We start from the raw sequence: 15,665 nt of genomic DNA, 5'->3' as shown, positions 1-15,665 counted from the left end.
TTGTATTTTTAGTAGAGATGGAGTTTCACCGTGGTCTCTATCTCCTGACCTCGTGATCCACCTGCCTCAGCCTCCCAAAGTGTTGGGATTACAGGCGTGAGCCACCACGCCCGGCCCTAATTTAGACTTTTCTGAGAAGTTGACGTTTGTTGCTGAAAACCCACTCAGGCTTTCCACTGCCTATAGGATAAAGTTTAATTCTTTAAGTTTTTAAACTGTCCCCTCTCCCCGACACAAATCTTAACCTTTTCTGAATTTATTGTATTTTCAGTCAAAACAGTTTATTCTCTCTCTCTTGAACTTGATTGATTTGTTTCGGCCTTGAAATTTTTGCTGTTATGGCTGGGCACGGTGATTCACTCCTGTAATCCCAGTACTTAGGGAGGCTGAGTCGGGCGGATCACCTGAGGTCGGGAGTTTGAGACCAGCCTGACCAACATGGAGAAACCCTGTCTCTACTAAAAATACAAAAAATTAGCTGGACATGGTGGCACATTCCTGTAATCCCAGCTACTTGGGAGGCTGAGGCAGGAGAATCTCTTGAACCCGGGAGGCAGAGGTTGCAGTGAGCTGAGATCACCATTGCATTCCAGCCTGGGCTACAAAAGTGAAACTCTGTCTCAAAAAAAAAAAAAATTTGTTTTTGCTGTTATTTCGCTACCTAGAATGTCCTCTCTTGTTCCTTCTGTTCAGCTCCTATCTAGATACGTTTCTAAACCCAACTCAAATCCCTTTTCCCTGAAGGACTGCAACTGCTACCAACTAACTGTGTATAGGGCTTAAGTTTCTTTTCTCTCTCTCTCTTAATATATGTGTGTGTGTATCTATATGTGTGTATGTGTATAAATATACACATATAGATACACATATTATTTTTGGTGTAGGATCTCCCTTTGTCGTCCAGTGGTACCATCATAGTTCACCGCAGCCTTGACTTCCTGGGCTCAAGCCATCCTCCTGCCTCAGCCTCCAGAGTAGCTGGGACTACAGGTGTGCACCACCATGCCTAGCTAATTTTTTTTATTTTTTTATTTTTTTATTTTTGTAGAGGCAAAGTCTGTGTTGTCCAGGCTGGTTTTGAACTGTGGTCAAGTGATCTGTCCTCCTCGGCCTCCCAAAGTGCTGGGATTACAGACATGAGCCACCGTGCTTGACTGGGCCTTAGTTTCTTAAAATGAAGTTTATAATGGATGTTCTTTGAAGTTCATTCCTTTTCCTTTTTTTTTCTCTTTTTTTTTTTTGAGACAAGGTCTTGCTGTGTTACTGAGATTGGAGTACAGTGACATGATCATAGTGCACTGCATCCTTGACTGCCTGGGCTCGAGCAGTCATCCTGCCTCTTAGCCTCCCAAGTAGTTGGGACCACAGTTGGATGCCACCATGCCTGGCTAATTTTTTTTTTTTTTAAATGATGGGGGTCTCACTATGTTGCCTAGGCTGGTCTTGAACTTCTGGGCTTAAGTGATCTTCCTGCCTCAGCCTCCCAAAGTGCTGGGATTACAGGCGTGAGCCACCACGCCCAGCCTTCATTCTTAAAATTCTATTTTAAAATCTTACCAGTTAACTCTAGCAAACAGTTCACTATTATATAATACCTTGTGATGGATTGTTGGCCATATTCTTAGTTCTTACCATTTATCACACAATTTATCATGTATCACACAATTATTCTTGAGATTTGAGAAATTGAACTAACAGGAAGTATGATATAAGGGAAAGCAGATTGGCCTAGGACTTGAAAGACTTTTGTTCTAGCATAGATTTTGTTACCCAGTACCCTAGAGACTTGAGGCTAGTCACTTAACCTCTGTAAGCCATAAAGACCTTTAAGGAGATTCACTCAAGTCCTTTAGAACTAATATCTTTAAGGAAAAAATTCTAAGATGATAGTGATTTGATGAATTTAAGACTTTTAAAATGGTAATATGGATTTTGTGGCATATTTCATTAGAATTCATTGCCTAGTATATGTTTGAGTGAAAATTTTTACAAACTACTGGTGGTTGTTTATTATAGAAAAACCATTAGTGGTTATTTACTTTGTAATAGGATTAAAACATGATTGAAAATGCTGTATTTTAAATTTGATATGAAGCAGCTTGCCCAAGCTATTATTTACAACAGCCTATAGACAAAGCTGTTGTGTATGGGTAAATGAAGGTTAATGCACAACTCTTAAAATTGAAAGCAGTTTGGTGAGAATGTGAGGAATTGCCACATCCCCTAAGAGCTTAGCTTTTCTTTCTGTAGAGGGTAGGAAATGAGACGGAGTATCTATAAAAGTCCTCCCTTTTATTTCCTCAAACTTTGTAGTTCTCTTGCTCATAAGGAAGGACAAAATAGAAATCAATAGTGTCCTACTTAGAGGAATTGATTGTAGCTCTGTACTTGGAATTAGACTGGTCTTACAGCAGTAAGGTGGTTGTCCAGGTCAGGAAGAGGGTATTACATTAGTTGGAATAACAAAACTAGTTCCATTTTAGGTTTTTGTCTTGGTTTGAGGGAAGCACAGACATTCTGAGGAGCCATAGTCTCTTAATTTCAGGGATAATTTTTTCATTTTCATAATAAAAATTCTAACCTCTAAACATTCTTTTTGATCTCCATGACATCCTTTTATAGCTGACTAAGGAACTTTAACTTCAGTAAATTTTTGGAATAGGAGTTTTAAAGGCAAGGTTGACTTTTGATTTTTAAATGACCAACTTTGTCATAAAGTTTGGTATTAGGGTGAAGTGTTGCTGTTTTAGTCTGTTGGGGCTAGCATAACAAAATACCACAGATGGAGTGGCTTAAACAACAGAAATTTATTTTGCAACGGTTCTGGATGCTGGGAAGTCCAAGAGCAAGGTGACTTATAGATTAACACCTTGCTGAGCAAACTCGTGGCCTTCTTGGGTATATGCAGGGAGAGCTCTGGTGTTTCTTCCTCTTGTAAAAATGGCACCAGCCCTATCAGATTAGGGCCTGCCCTTATGGATCTCATTTGACTTTTATTACTTCCTCAAAGCCCTATCTCCAAATACAGTTACTTTGGGGGTTAGGGCTTCAACATAGGAATTTTTTGGTGGGGGGGGGACATAATTTAGTCCATAGCAGTGGCCTGTTTTGAATGATGAAAGTATTCAGCTAGAATTGCAGTTTGTCCTTCTGCCACTTGGTGGTGCTGCGGCATAAAAGAAGATGCAGGGCTTGACTGAGTGACATTACCAGTGGTAAACCAGTTGGTTATTCCATTCTTAGTAGTTTATTAATGCCTCGTTTTTCTTTTTCATTTCAACTTGTATTAACAGATGAGGAAAGATTTTGTTCTAATTTTCTAACTACTTATTAGACTTAGGCTGATATTTTAAGCACTTTTTTCTTGCATTTAAGTTACACAGTTCTACCATGGGTGCTTACAATTTTAAGTTGCTAATAGCATTTTTATTTAGCTTATAGCATTCATACGGCATATTAATGTTGTTATTTTATTATATATGGCAGTCCAGAAGTGTTTTGTTACACTGTAGCAGAATTTGACATATCCCCAAACAGGGAAGAGTCTGTGGGCTAAGCCTAAAGCAGCAGTGGCAGACAAGCTACTTAGAGAGAATGTGTAAGTAATTATCAATAGAAAGCTCCGGGCAGACCTTTTTTTTTTTTTTTTTTTAGGGCAGTCTTAATTAGTAATTTCCAATCTTCTGTTATTTCCTTTTGGCTCACCTTTGTTAATTTGACTATTTCTGAATAGTTGATTTGTTGAAATAGATTTAGGACTGTCAAAAGACAAAGTCACAACAAATTTAAAGATTGTAATGGGTTTATTTGCAATTTTAGAAATAAGCAATATTTTATTCCATAAAATAGAATGAGCGTTCCAATGGCTGATCAAAGGAGATTGGCTTTAAAGACAGAAAAGAGCTGAGGAAAGCAGAACCAAAACTCAAATGTAGTTTGACGTTTCAAAGTTAGTTTTATTCTAAAGGTTAAAGCAGAGGGGACTTCCTTATGCTGACTGAAACTGGTCTGTTTTGGGATTTGGCTATTACCTGTTTCTCTCCAGATTTCTTGAAGGATAGGAGAACAACTTAGTTTTGGTTGGTGACGTGGAATGTTAGCATGAGTAATTCCATTTTGTTTAGGTCTGTTGGGGCCTAGTGTGGGAATGCAGTCCATACCATGGCCTCCTGTAAGTTTTATTTAACAGGACAAAGATGTTTTCTAAATATTGTAAAAGGCATAATAATCTCAATTGTATTTTTGTTGTGATTTGTGGTGAAACATCAACTTTCTTGAGAAGAAGCAAATAATACTTAACTGTTCACTTGTGGTTTCAAGATTTAATATCATTCCTTATTATTTGGCAAAGCAATGTTTTATTGTAATGAAACTGACTTTCATATGCACTTATATAATTTAGTAGAATTAATACAAAGCAACTATTAGTCAATTTATTCTGCCTCTTACTGTAGGCTTATAGGATGAAGATTATAGACAGGATTTCATTGTCTCGTACACTGCTGCTCTTTGGGTTACACTTTTTTTTTTTTGAGACAGAGTTTTGTTCTGTCACCTAGGCTGGAGTGCAGTGGTACGATCTCAGTTCACTGCAACCCAACATCCGCCTCCCGGGTTCAAGCGATTCTCCTGTCTCAGCCTCCCGAGTAGCTGGGAGTACAGGCACATGCAACCACGTTCAGCTAAGTTTTGTATTTTTAGAGACGGGGTTTCACCATGTTGGCCAGGCTGGTCTTGAACTCCTGACCTCGTGATCCACCAGCCTTGGCCTCCCAAAGGGCTGGGATTACAAGTGTGAGCCACTGTGCCCAGCCCTTTGGGTAACACTTTAAAAAAAATTTTACATGTGGATTTTTATCGTTTAACATTAGAGAAGTTGGTGATACTCCTTTTGTCTGGAGAATTAAATGCTATATTATAATACAGCAGTAGATTTGATTCACAGGAGGTGTGGTATAAAAATTTTTATCTTTGGTGTCTGTTTATATATTTCAACTATTAAAATTTTTTCCTGGCAAATATTTAATGAGAATACTTGCCTAATTTTACAGGCAAATCTGTTTTATCACTTGCAGAATTGATTGGACAGTTTGAATCTACCTCTTTTAGTGCTGGTGGCCCTTGCTGTTTTGCCTCATATTGTACTACTTCCTCCCATGTAATTCTTAAGCTGTAGCCATTCCTGGCTCTCTAAACAGGAGGCCTTTTTTCTCCTTGTTGGTTTGGCAAACTCCTATTTATCTTTTAGGTCCTAGCTCCCGTTTACCCAGCAGAATAGACTCCTGTCCATAACCAAAGGTGACCATCCCCCAACTCTCAAAGATGTCTACTAAAGACCGAATTAGGCACCCTCCTCCTACCTCATAATACCTACATTAAAATTTTTTCTGTTGTAAACTGAACTCCTTAAAGGGTGCTGCTTGCGTCATTCATTACTAAATTCACTGCCTAGAGCAGTGCCTGTCACTTACTAAGCGCAAAGTACATAGTTGAGTGAAAGCACTAAGATCTAAACATTCTAGCTGCGTGACCCCATAAAAATTACATTCAGGATGAGATAATGTCGTATGTAGAGAAGAATAGATTAATTCAAAGAATAGACTTTAGTTAATGTTATACCATATTTGCTATATTACTTTTGATAAATATGTGTGCAGAGTTTTTTTTATTATTGCTGAATTATTTGTGAGTAAATTACAGACATAATGCCCCTTTGTCCTTAATTGCTTCTGCATGTATGTTTTAAGAACGAGGAATTCTTTTAGGGTAATCACAGTGAAATTCTCAAATTCAGGTATGTAACATTGATATGGTGCTGTTTGTTATCTAATGGGCAGTTCATATTCACATTCACTAATTGCCCATTATGATTTAGCAGTTCCCACTGGTTTGCCCATCCAGGATCCAATCCATGCTCATTTGTTGCATTTGCATTTAATTGACACATCTCTTCAGTCTCCTTTAATCTGAAACTGTTTGTCACTTTTTCTTGAGTACTTTTTTTTATTAAGCATATAGTTAGATACTATTTGTAACACAAAGATAACACCTCAGCCCATAAGGATTTTAGATTATACAATTTCCTTTCAGCATAATATCCAATTATGCAGATTCACATGGCTAGCTATGTATACTTCTGATTTTTGAGGCATTATTCAAAGAACAGAGCTAAGGAGAAGAACTATAAAACTAGAATTTAAGAAACATATATAATTTTTAAACCTTTTTGGTTTTTTTTTTGTTTTTTTTTGTTTTTTTTTTTTAAGATGGAGTTTTGCTCTTGTTGCCCAGGCTGGAGTGCAGTAGCATGATCTTGGGGGGTTCAAGCGATTCTCCTGCCTCAGCCTCCCGAGTAGCTGGGATTACAGGCATGCGCCACCCTGCCCATCTAATTTTGTATTTTTAGTAGAGCTGGAATTTCTTCATGTTGGTCAGGCTGGTCTTGAACTCCTGACCTCTGGTGATTCACCCGCCTCGGCCTCCCCTTAGTGCTGGGACTACAGGCGTGAGCCACCGCACCCAGCCTATGTTTTTTTTTTTTTCTTTTTTTTTTTTTGGACAGGGTCTTGCTCTGTTGCCTAGACTGGAGTGCAGTGGGGGGGTGATCACGGCTCACTGTAGCCTGGAACTCCTCGGATCAAGTGATCCTCTCACCCAGCCTACTGAGTAACTAGAAAAACAGGTGTGGGGCCAGGTGTGGTGGCTCATACCTATAATCTATAATTCAGCACTTTGGGAGGCCGAGGCGGGTGGATCACCTGAGGTCAGGAGTTCGACACCAGCCTGGCCAACATGGTGAAACCCTGTCTCTACTAAAAATACAAAACTTAAGTGGGCGTGGTGGCAGGCGCATGTAATCCCAGCTGCTCAGGAGGCTGAGGCAGAATTGCAAGCAAGAGGTTGCACTGAGCCAAGAACCCACCATTGTACTCCAGCCTGGGCAACAAGAGCGAAACTTATCTCAAAAAAAAAAAGAAGAAGAAGAAGAAGAAAAACAGGTGTGCACCACCATGCCAGGCAAATTTTTACTTATATTTTTTGTATAGATGGAGTCTCACTATGTTGCCTAGGCTGGTCTCGAACAACTGGGCTCAAGTGATCCTCCCTCTTTGGCCTTCCAAAGTGCTGAGATTGCAGGTGTGAGTCACTGTGCCCAGTCCCATTTTTCTGAAGTGCAGTTACTTATCTAATACACACACACACACACCCGTGAGTTTTTAATATAGTCTTGATATGAATGTATTGTCTCTTCTGGTTTATCTTTTGACTCTCTTAATGGTGTCTTTGAAGACAGTTGTACATGTTGATAGGTAAACTTTTAAGTCATCCAGCCTTAATTGTTAAAATTGTAAATCTAAGCCACCAAGATTGATTTATTAATTGAAAACATTATTAAGCTCTGTCTCAAGCAGTAGATTAGACCTTAGTTTCGAAGAAGAGGAAAACCAAAGCATCTGGACTTTTCCTCTGATGGAATGCTCAGACAGCTTGCATGGATCAGTTCCACATGATTGATGATTTAATTACCTTACCTTCTGTATGTAAATGTTAAGAATTGGGGAGTGGGAAATCTTGAAACCTCTATCACAAGCCTTCAGGATTTTATTCTGCGAAAGGTGTATAGTTTTGGTGTGTTTGAATGTCAGCTATCAGGTCTACAGAGGACTGGTTCTCTATATACCTGCTATACCACCTGTGGATACAGTATTAGAAACAATAGGGCATAAGAACTTTTTTTACGTCTCATATGCACTTCTGTACCAGCCTGTGATTTCTAGAAGTAGTGAATACAAGTCATGTCCCCTTTTTCTGAGTTTTGTTTTTAGAATAAATTTTAACGAACTAGAGGCCTAACAACTAAAATGAAAATTTCATCCAAATTTTTTGTTTCCAGGTCTTTGAAGAAACTGGTTTTGATATCAAAGACTATATTTGTAAGGATGATTACATTGAACTTCGAATCAATGACCAGCTTGCTCGTTTGTACATCATTCCAGGAATTCCAAAAGACACAAAATTTAACCCAAAAACTAGAAGAGAAATTCGGGTATGTAACAAGCATATCTTCAGGTTACTGGACAGTATCCCAAATGAATAAGTAGGGAATTCCTTTTATAAACTCCTTGATAAAAATTAACTGAATGAATTATTTTCTTCTGTGTTTCAGAACATTGAGTGGTTCTCTATTGAGAAATTGCCTTGTCATAGAAATGATATGACCCCCAAATCCAAACTTGGTTTGGCACCTAACAAATTTTTTATGGCCATTCCCTTTATCAGGTTTGTTCATATTTCTTGAAATGAAACTTACATGATTGTGATAGTCACCTTCTGTCTGTAGCCATATTTTGAAAGTGAATTCTTAATGTTTCTGCAGACCATTAAGGGACTGGCTTTCTCGAAGATTTGGTGATTCCTCAGACAGTGACAATGGATTTTCCTCAACTGGTAGCACGCCGGCTAAACCCACTGTGGAGAAATTGAGGTAAAGAAATATATTCATGGAATCCTGATTTTCTGATAGTTTTTAAAAGTAGAATAATAGTATTTTGCTTCTAAAATTTGTAGAGGGTGTAAGATTTCTTTTTATAGATACTCTTTGTTACTGGTCTCACAGATAATAGAAGATTTTTTTAAAGGGTTTCTGATGAGATGAAAAAGGTTAATTGGAGTTGGAAAGGAGCTTCAGGCACCTTTTAAAATAGTATACTCAAGAGGATACCACCTTTTTAGATAGAACACTAGGAAAAAAAAGTCTTGTGTGTTCTTAGTATTATTTCTCTGTTCTCTTATCCTACTTTTAAGATAATTGAGTTTCTAAAGACATTTGGATGGAGGATATATTAAGTTTTGTTTTCTTGTAGGGGAGAGGAAGGATGCTAATACAGCTTGTTAAATTGGAGATAGAACAGTGAAGACTTGGGCTTTTAAAAAATATTTCCCAGCCAGGCGCAGTGGCTCATGCCTGTAATCCCAGCACTTTGGGAGGCCGAGGCAGGTGGATCACCTGAGGTCAGGAGTTTGAGACCAGCCTGGCCAGCATGGTGAAACCCCATCTATACTAAAAATACAAAAAATAGCCCGGTGTGGTGGCAGGCACCTGTAATCCCAGCTACTCAGGAGGCTGAGGCAGGAGAATCTCTTGAACCTGGGAGGCGGAGGTTACAGTGAGCCAAGATAGTGGCACTGTACTCCAGCCTGGGTGACAGAGTGAGACTCTTGTCTCAAAAAAAAAAAAAAAATTTGTATCAGAGACTGTGTATTATCAAAAATGACTACTACTTGGACATGAACCACGAAGAACATTTTCTTGCTTGGAACTTTTTGTTTTCATTGCCCAGGCTGGAGTACAGTGGCATGATCACAGCTCACTGCAGCCTTGACCTCCCGGACTCAAGTAATTGTCCCACTTAGTCCCCTGAGTCGCTGGGAACACAGGCAGATGCCACTAAGCCTGGCTAATTTTTAAAAATTTTTTGTAAAGATGGGACTCTCCCTATGTTGCCCAGATTGCTGTTAAACTCTTGGGCTCCAGTGATCCTCCTGCCTCAGCTTCCCAAAGTTTTGAGATTACAGGCGTGAGCCACCCTGCCTGGCCTCTGGCTTACAACTCAATTGCATCCAAGTCAGTTACAGAGTAGGCTGGGGAAGAAACTTTGTTAAATAAGCCTGTGTTTTTAAGCATATATATATATGTGTGTGTGTGTGTGTATATATATATATATATATAGCATAATCACCTTGTTAGAAAGTTGCCTATGTTAGATTCAGAAAGAGTTGATTTTTACATTTTCTGTAACTTGGATTTGCTTTTATGACAGAGCTTCAGAAATAGGAGTAAACCACCTCTATAGTAAGTATTTCTTAAATAGGTAGCATTCCATTTTAGATGAATATTCTGAGGACAGGAGCTTGGACTAAATGGCCTGATGTCTTTCAGAATCTATGGTTATTGTAATATTAGTCAAAAGTTGGTCTCGAACTCCTGACCTCGAGTGAGCTACCCTCCTCGGCCTTCCAAAGGTGCTGGGAGTATAGGTGCGAGCTACCGCGCTCAGCGTGCATGAGTGCAACATTTTAAAATTAGATTCTTTTGCAGAAGAATTCGAGACTGGGTCTTAATTTGCTCATTCATTATCTTGTGCCCTTTAATTTTATATTTTAGAGGGTAGTTTACTTTCTCAGATCCTCTTCCAGCTAGGATGTGGTCTGTAACTGACTTGTACAGTTTCAAAAAATTAGCAGGGCAAGGTGGCATGTGCCTGTAGTCTCAGCGACTTTGGAGACTGAGGTGAGAGAATGGCTTGAGCCTGAGCGGTTGAGGCCACGGTGAGCTGTGATCCTGCCCTGCACTCCAGCCTGGATGACAGAGGGAAACCCAGTCTCAAAAAAAAGGAAAATACATTCATTTGTTTCATCTAAATTTAGATTTCTATTCTCCATATTTTTTAATGTACACTATAATCACTTACAGGGAGGAGATGGCCTGGATAATTTTTTAAAGTCTAGGATGAAAAATAGTAATAGCTTATTAATTCATTCAAGAAATACTTATTGAATACCAGGCACTTATCTGGGTGATGGGGATAAAGCAGTACAGATTACAATCTCTGCCCTCATAGAACTTATATTCCAGTGGGAGAGATAGACGGTAAATAAGAAAATAAAACATGTAGTCTATAAATTTAACTATTAAGGTGTTAAAAGAACTATAAGTGAACATTTTCTGATTTGATTATTTTTTAAATCTTGGTATAGTCGAACCAAATTCCGCCACAGTCAGCAGTTATTTCCTGACGGTTCTCCTGGTGACCAGTGGGTAAAGCACAGGCAATCACTGCAGCAAAAGCCATATAATAATCATTCTGAAATGTCTGACCTTTTAAAAGGAAAGGTGAGTGATACACAAGTACAGTCTTTTCAGAAATTTAGATATTTGGCTTTGAAATCATTCTCAATTGAGGAATTACATCTTAATAGTTACAGAGAGCTCTGAGTTACTGATCAAAGCCTTGTATGTTCCTTACTTGTGATTTGAAGTAGGGCTGAGGCTTCTTAACGTTTACAGTTCTGGTGTAAATCCAGTACAGTGAATAATAAGAATTAACATCTGACTTTTGTGTATATGCTGCCAATGAAAGGTTCATTTAAAAATAAGTCATAAGGAAAATATTTTCCAAATTAAGATAAGTGGGATCTATTGGCTTTTGTTCAGGAAGAAAAAGTAACAGCATATTGTAAACTTTGATTTTCATTGTTGTATTTGAGTGTATAATTACACTGCTATTAATACTGGTTTTCCTTTTTCCACATGTTCTAAGCACCACAATTTATTTATTCATAACACTGTTAATGCATGTTTTGCTTGTTTCCAGTTTGGGGCTTTAACAGTGCTACTATGAACATTCCTATACCTGTCTTTTGATGAATATACACAGTTCTGTGTAACTAAAAGGAAAGAAAAGTAGAATTGTTGGATCACTGGATATGCCTGTGTTATTTAGTATCTATTTGCTAATTTCCTCAAGTTATTTATATCCTCAGCAAAATACATGAGAGTTCTAATTGTTCCACATCTTTACTAATACTTGATATTATCTGTCTTTTTAATTTCATGTTTCAATGTTACTTTTTTTTTTTTTTTAAATATACTGGGCTTGGTTGGGCATGGTGGCTCATGGCTGTAATCTCAGCACTTTGGGAGGCCAAGGTGGTGGATCACCTGAGGTCAAGGAGTTTGAGACCAGCCTGACCAACATGGTGAAACCCTGTCTTTACTAAAAATACAAAAAATTAGCCGGGCGTAGTGGCAGACTCTTGTAATCCCAGTTACTTTGGAGCCCAAGGCAGGAGAATTGCTTGAATCTGGGAAGCAGAGGCTGCAGTGAGCTGAGATTGTGCCATTGCACTCCAGCCTGGGCAATAAGAGCGAAACTCTGTCTCAAAGAAACAAAACAAAACAAAAAATTGTGTGTGTGTGTGTGTGTGTATATATATATACTGGGCTTGTCAAAATTAAACTTTTATGCTTCAGAAGACATTTTCAAAATAGTGAAAAGATAGCCCACAAAATAGGAGAAAATATTTGCAAATTGTATATGATAAGAGGTTAATATCCAGAATATGTAAAGAATTCTTGGAACTCAGCAACAACAAAACAACCTAATTTAAAACTGGACAGAAGACTTGAATAGACAGTTCTGCAAAGAAGATATGCAAATGGCCAATAAGTACACAAAAGATGCTCAACATTATTAATCATTAGGGAACATTATTAATAATCAGTGGTATCTCCACAGTGAGATACCACTTCTTACCCATTAGGATGGCTATAATAAAAAACAAAAATAACAGAACAGAAAGCAAGTATTGGTGAGGATGTGGAGAAATTAGAGACCTTGTGCATTACTGATGGGAGTGTAAAATGGTGCAGCTGCTGTGGAAAACAGTTTGGCAATTTCTCAGTTAAACAGAGAGTTACCATATGACTCAGCAATCCCATTCCTAGGTAATACCCAAAAGAATTGAAAGCAGGAACTTAAACAGCTAACTTGTATACCAATGTTCATATCAGCATTATTCACAATAGCCAAAAGGTGGAAACAACTCATATGCCTGTCAGCAGATGAATGGATAAAGAATGTGGTGTATACCCATAATGGAATATCATTCAGCCTTAAAGAAATTAAGAAATGAAATTCTGCCGAGGCATGGTGGCTCATGCCTATAATCCCAACTCTTTGGTACTTGAGCCCAGTAGTTGGAGACCCACCTGGGCAGCATGTCTCTGCTACTAAAAATAGAAAAAATTAGTCAGGCATGGTAGTGTATGCATGTAGTTCCAGCTGCTCAGGAGGCTGAGGTGGGAGAATCAACTGAGCCTGGTAAGGCAAGACTGTAGTGGCGCCACTGCATTCCATCCTGGGCAACGGGCGTGAGACCCAGTCTCCAAAAAAAAAAAAAAAATTCTGAAGCATGCTACAGTATGGGTGAACCTCGAGGACATTATGCTAAGTGAAATAAGCCAGACACAAAAGGATAAATGTTGTATTAATGTTACTCTATTCCTAAATAGGCAAATTCATAGAGACACAAAGTCAGTTAGAGATTACCAAGGCTAGAGGGAGAGGAGAATAGGGAGTTACTATTCGTTGGTTGCAAGGTTTTTGTTTGGGATGATAGAAGTTGGGGAAGTGGGTAGTACTGACTATACTTAATGCCACTGAGTTATACAATCACAAGTGGTTGATGTGGTAAATTGTATGTATATTTTACCACAATTAAAACACATGCTGGGAAAAGTGGAATGAAACTAAATTGAAAGTGTACAGTAACATGAGTCATTCAAAGCCATATTTTCTTCACATCACTTACTTAGGTTATTATTTTCCAGCTATTTTAGCAACTGGTTATTTTTTTCTATAGGTTGGAATGTAAATAAACATTCTTATTTTACATATGTATATTTTAGAAGTTCCTCCTGTTTATACTATTTAGCCAGTCCTCAAATTGCTATCATTTCAATATCTCAAATGACAAATTAATGTTTAAAATGTTCGTTTTAATTTAAACTTAAGAATTTTTTGGTAGGAAAATTATCTTAAAGCAATTTAATAGCAATATTTAAACTATTGCATGTCTAAGTTTAGGAATAATGCCCACATTTTAAAAACATCAATCTTAGCCAGGCACAGTGGCTCACGCCTGTAATTCTAGCACTTTGGGAGGCCAACGTGGGTGGATCACTTGAGGTCAGGAGTTTGAGACCAGCCTGGCCAACATGGTGAAAACCTTCACCGTCTCTATTAAGAATACAAAAATTAGCCAGGTGTGGTGGCATGTGCTTGTAATCCCAGCTACTCGCAAGGCTGAGGCAGGAGAATCGCTTGAACCTGGGAGGCGAGGTTGCAGTGAGCCAAGTACTGCGCTCCAGCCTGGGCAACACAATGAGACTCTATTTAAAAAATAGTAATCTTTGTTATTTTGTAAAAATATAGTAAACATTTCATAAAACTTAATAGTGCTTATTAATAATTTAAAGCAGATTTCTAGGGTAACAATTGATTACTACAGCTACCCATTTTCTGCTTTAAGAACTGTAGCCAATGTCCCTCGGCATTCCTTTACAGAGAGGTTCCATTTATGCATTAGAAACAAGATCTATAAGCAGACATGGGATAAGGTAAGAGGTGTGGAAAGATGTTTGTCTGTTTTTTTCTTTATTCTTTTTTTTTTTTTTTTTTTACGAGACGGAGTCTCCCTCTGTCACCCAGGCTGTAGTGCAGTGGTGCCATCTCGGCTCACTGCAACCTCCGCCTCCTGGGTTCGGGCGATTCTCCTGCCTCAGCCTCCTGAGTAGCTGGGACTATAGGCGTGTGCCATCACGCCCGGATAATTTTTTGTGTTTTTAGTAGAGATGGGATTTTGCTGTGTTAGCCAGGATGGTCTCATCTCCTGACCTCGTGATCCATGCGCCTCAGCCTCCCAAGGTGCTGGGATTACAGGCATGAGCCACTGTGCCCAGCCGAGGTGTGGAAAGATTTCTAGGGGCAAGTATATTTGCTATTTCATACCTTTAGAGAACTCTTGCTTTGGTTGGGAAGCACTGACTAATATAAGAAAATACATTGATAGAATTCATGAAAATTTGGGTAGGAGAAGCTTTGCTAAAAATTTGATTCAACCAGCTAAACATATTCATGGGGTGCTTTTTTTGTGCTATTACATTATACTATAGATTCATATTTTATTTCTTATTGGAAAAACAGAATCAAAGTGTGAGGGGAAATGGCAGAAAACAGTATCAAGATTCACCAAATCAAAAGAAAAGAACAAATGGGCTTCAGCCAGCAAAGCAGCAGAATTCTTTGATGGTAAGAGTTACAGCTCTCACACTAAGTAGGTAGTTCATCCTCTGAAGAGTGAAACAAGGGCATTGCCAAAGAACAGGAATGTTACTTGCTTTGTTCTTATTTTAATTGATATACTAGTAGGATTTTTATGTAGCTGAATTGTGCACTATTCACACTAAAATTCTCTGGCTGCTCTTAATTACAAATTTATCATGTTGATTCAACTGTACATCTAATTTTTTATGTGGCTGTTTACATTTATTATAATAACGTTGTGTACTCAAACCTGTTCTCAGGAGCAATTATTTGGCTGTTGCTCCGTGTTTTTCTAAATACTCTGTATTATTTCAATGAAGGTAAAAGTTTGGGGGAATTCATGTATTTTTTTCTCGAGGTTGATAGAGTTTAGAAAATTAAGAAAACACACAGCACTCACAGCCAGTGCTATTGTCATTAGGCCTAATGACAAATAACTGAATAATTTAAAGCATTTTCTTTCATTCTTTTGTTTAGTCAGTCCTCCAAAAGTTAATTCATAACTAACAGTCTCCTGCGTTATCTTTTCTGTAAGTCCTGATGTCTGTATATTGGGTTTTCTTATTGTAGCTTCACCTGTTTTTCATTTATTGGTGAGTAATAATAGCAATTTCAAATTTTTAGCAAAAATATTTTACCTGAATTCCCTGGGTGTTTACTTAATTTGGGTTCTAATGACTCATTTCCTACTTTACCTTTATTATTATTTCTCTTCTGTCTGATAAAAGTGGTGACAAGGTGACAAAAACAGAGAGGACAATCTTAATAAAATTCAAC

General features: G+C 38.2%; 1 protein-coding gene across 6 annotated transcripts in view; it reads left to right on the top strand.

Annotated features, from left to right (window-relative positions):
- DCP2 (decapping mRNA 2) overlaps positions 1 to 15,665 on the top strand; it is a 42,420-nt gene that overhangs the window by 14,268 nt on the left and 12,487 nt on the right. For 5 of the 6 annotated variants that reach the window (XM_073010756.1, XM_008014158.3, XM_073010753.1 and 2 more), the window contains 5 exons: positions 7,895 to 8,047; positions 8,168 to 8,280; positions 8,378 to 8,485; positions 10,759 to 10,894; positions 14,769 to 14,873. In XM_073010756.1, coding sequence (XP_072866857.1) covers positions 8,216 to 8,280; positions 8,378 to 8,485; positions 10,759 to 10,894; positions 14,769 to 14,873 — 414 coding nt within the window. In that variant the 5' untranslated portion in view covers positions 7,895 to 8,047; positions 8,168 to 8,215. The remainder of the gene's footprint in view (positions 1 to 7,894; positions 8,048 to 8,167; positions 8,281 to 8,377; positions 8,486 to 10,758; positions 10,895 to 14,768; positions 14,874 to 15,665) is intronic. The other variant, XM_008014159.3, reaches the window with a different exon arrangement.

Source organism: Chlorocebus sabaeus, chromosome 23 (assembly GCF_047675955.1).
Source record: "Chlorocebus sabaeus isolate Y175 chromosome 23, mChlSab1.0.hap1, whole genome shotgun sequence".
In the NCBI taxonomy this organism is placed as follows: Eukaryota; Metazoa; Chordata; class Mammalia; order Primates; family Cercopithecidae; genus Chlorocebus; species Chlorocebus sabaeus.
The sequence above is the reverse complement of the archived record's forward strand: the minus strand, read 5'-3'. Positions and strand labels throughout refer to the sequence as shown.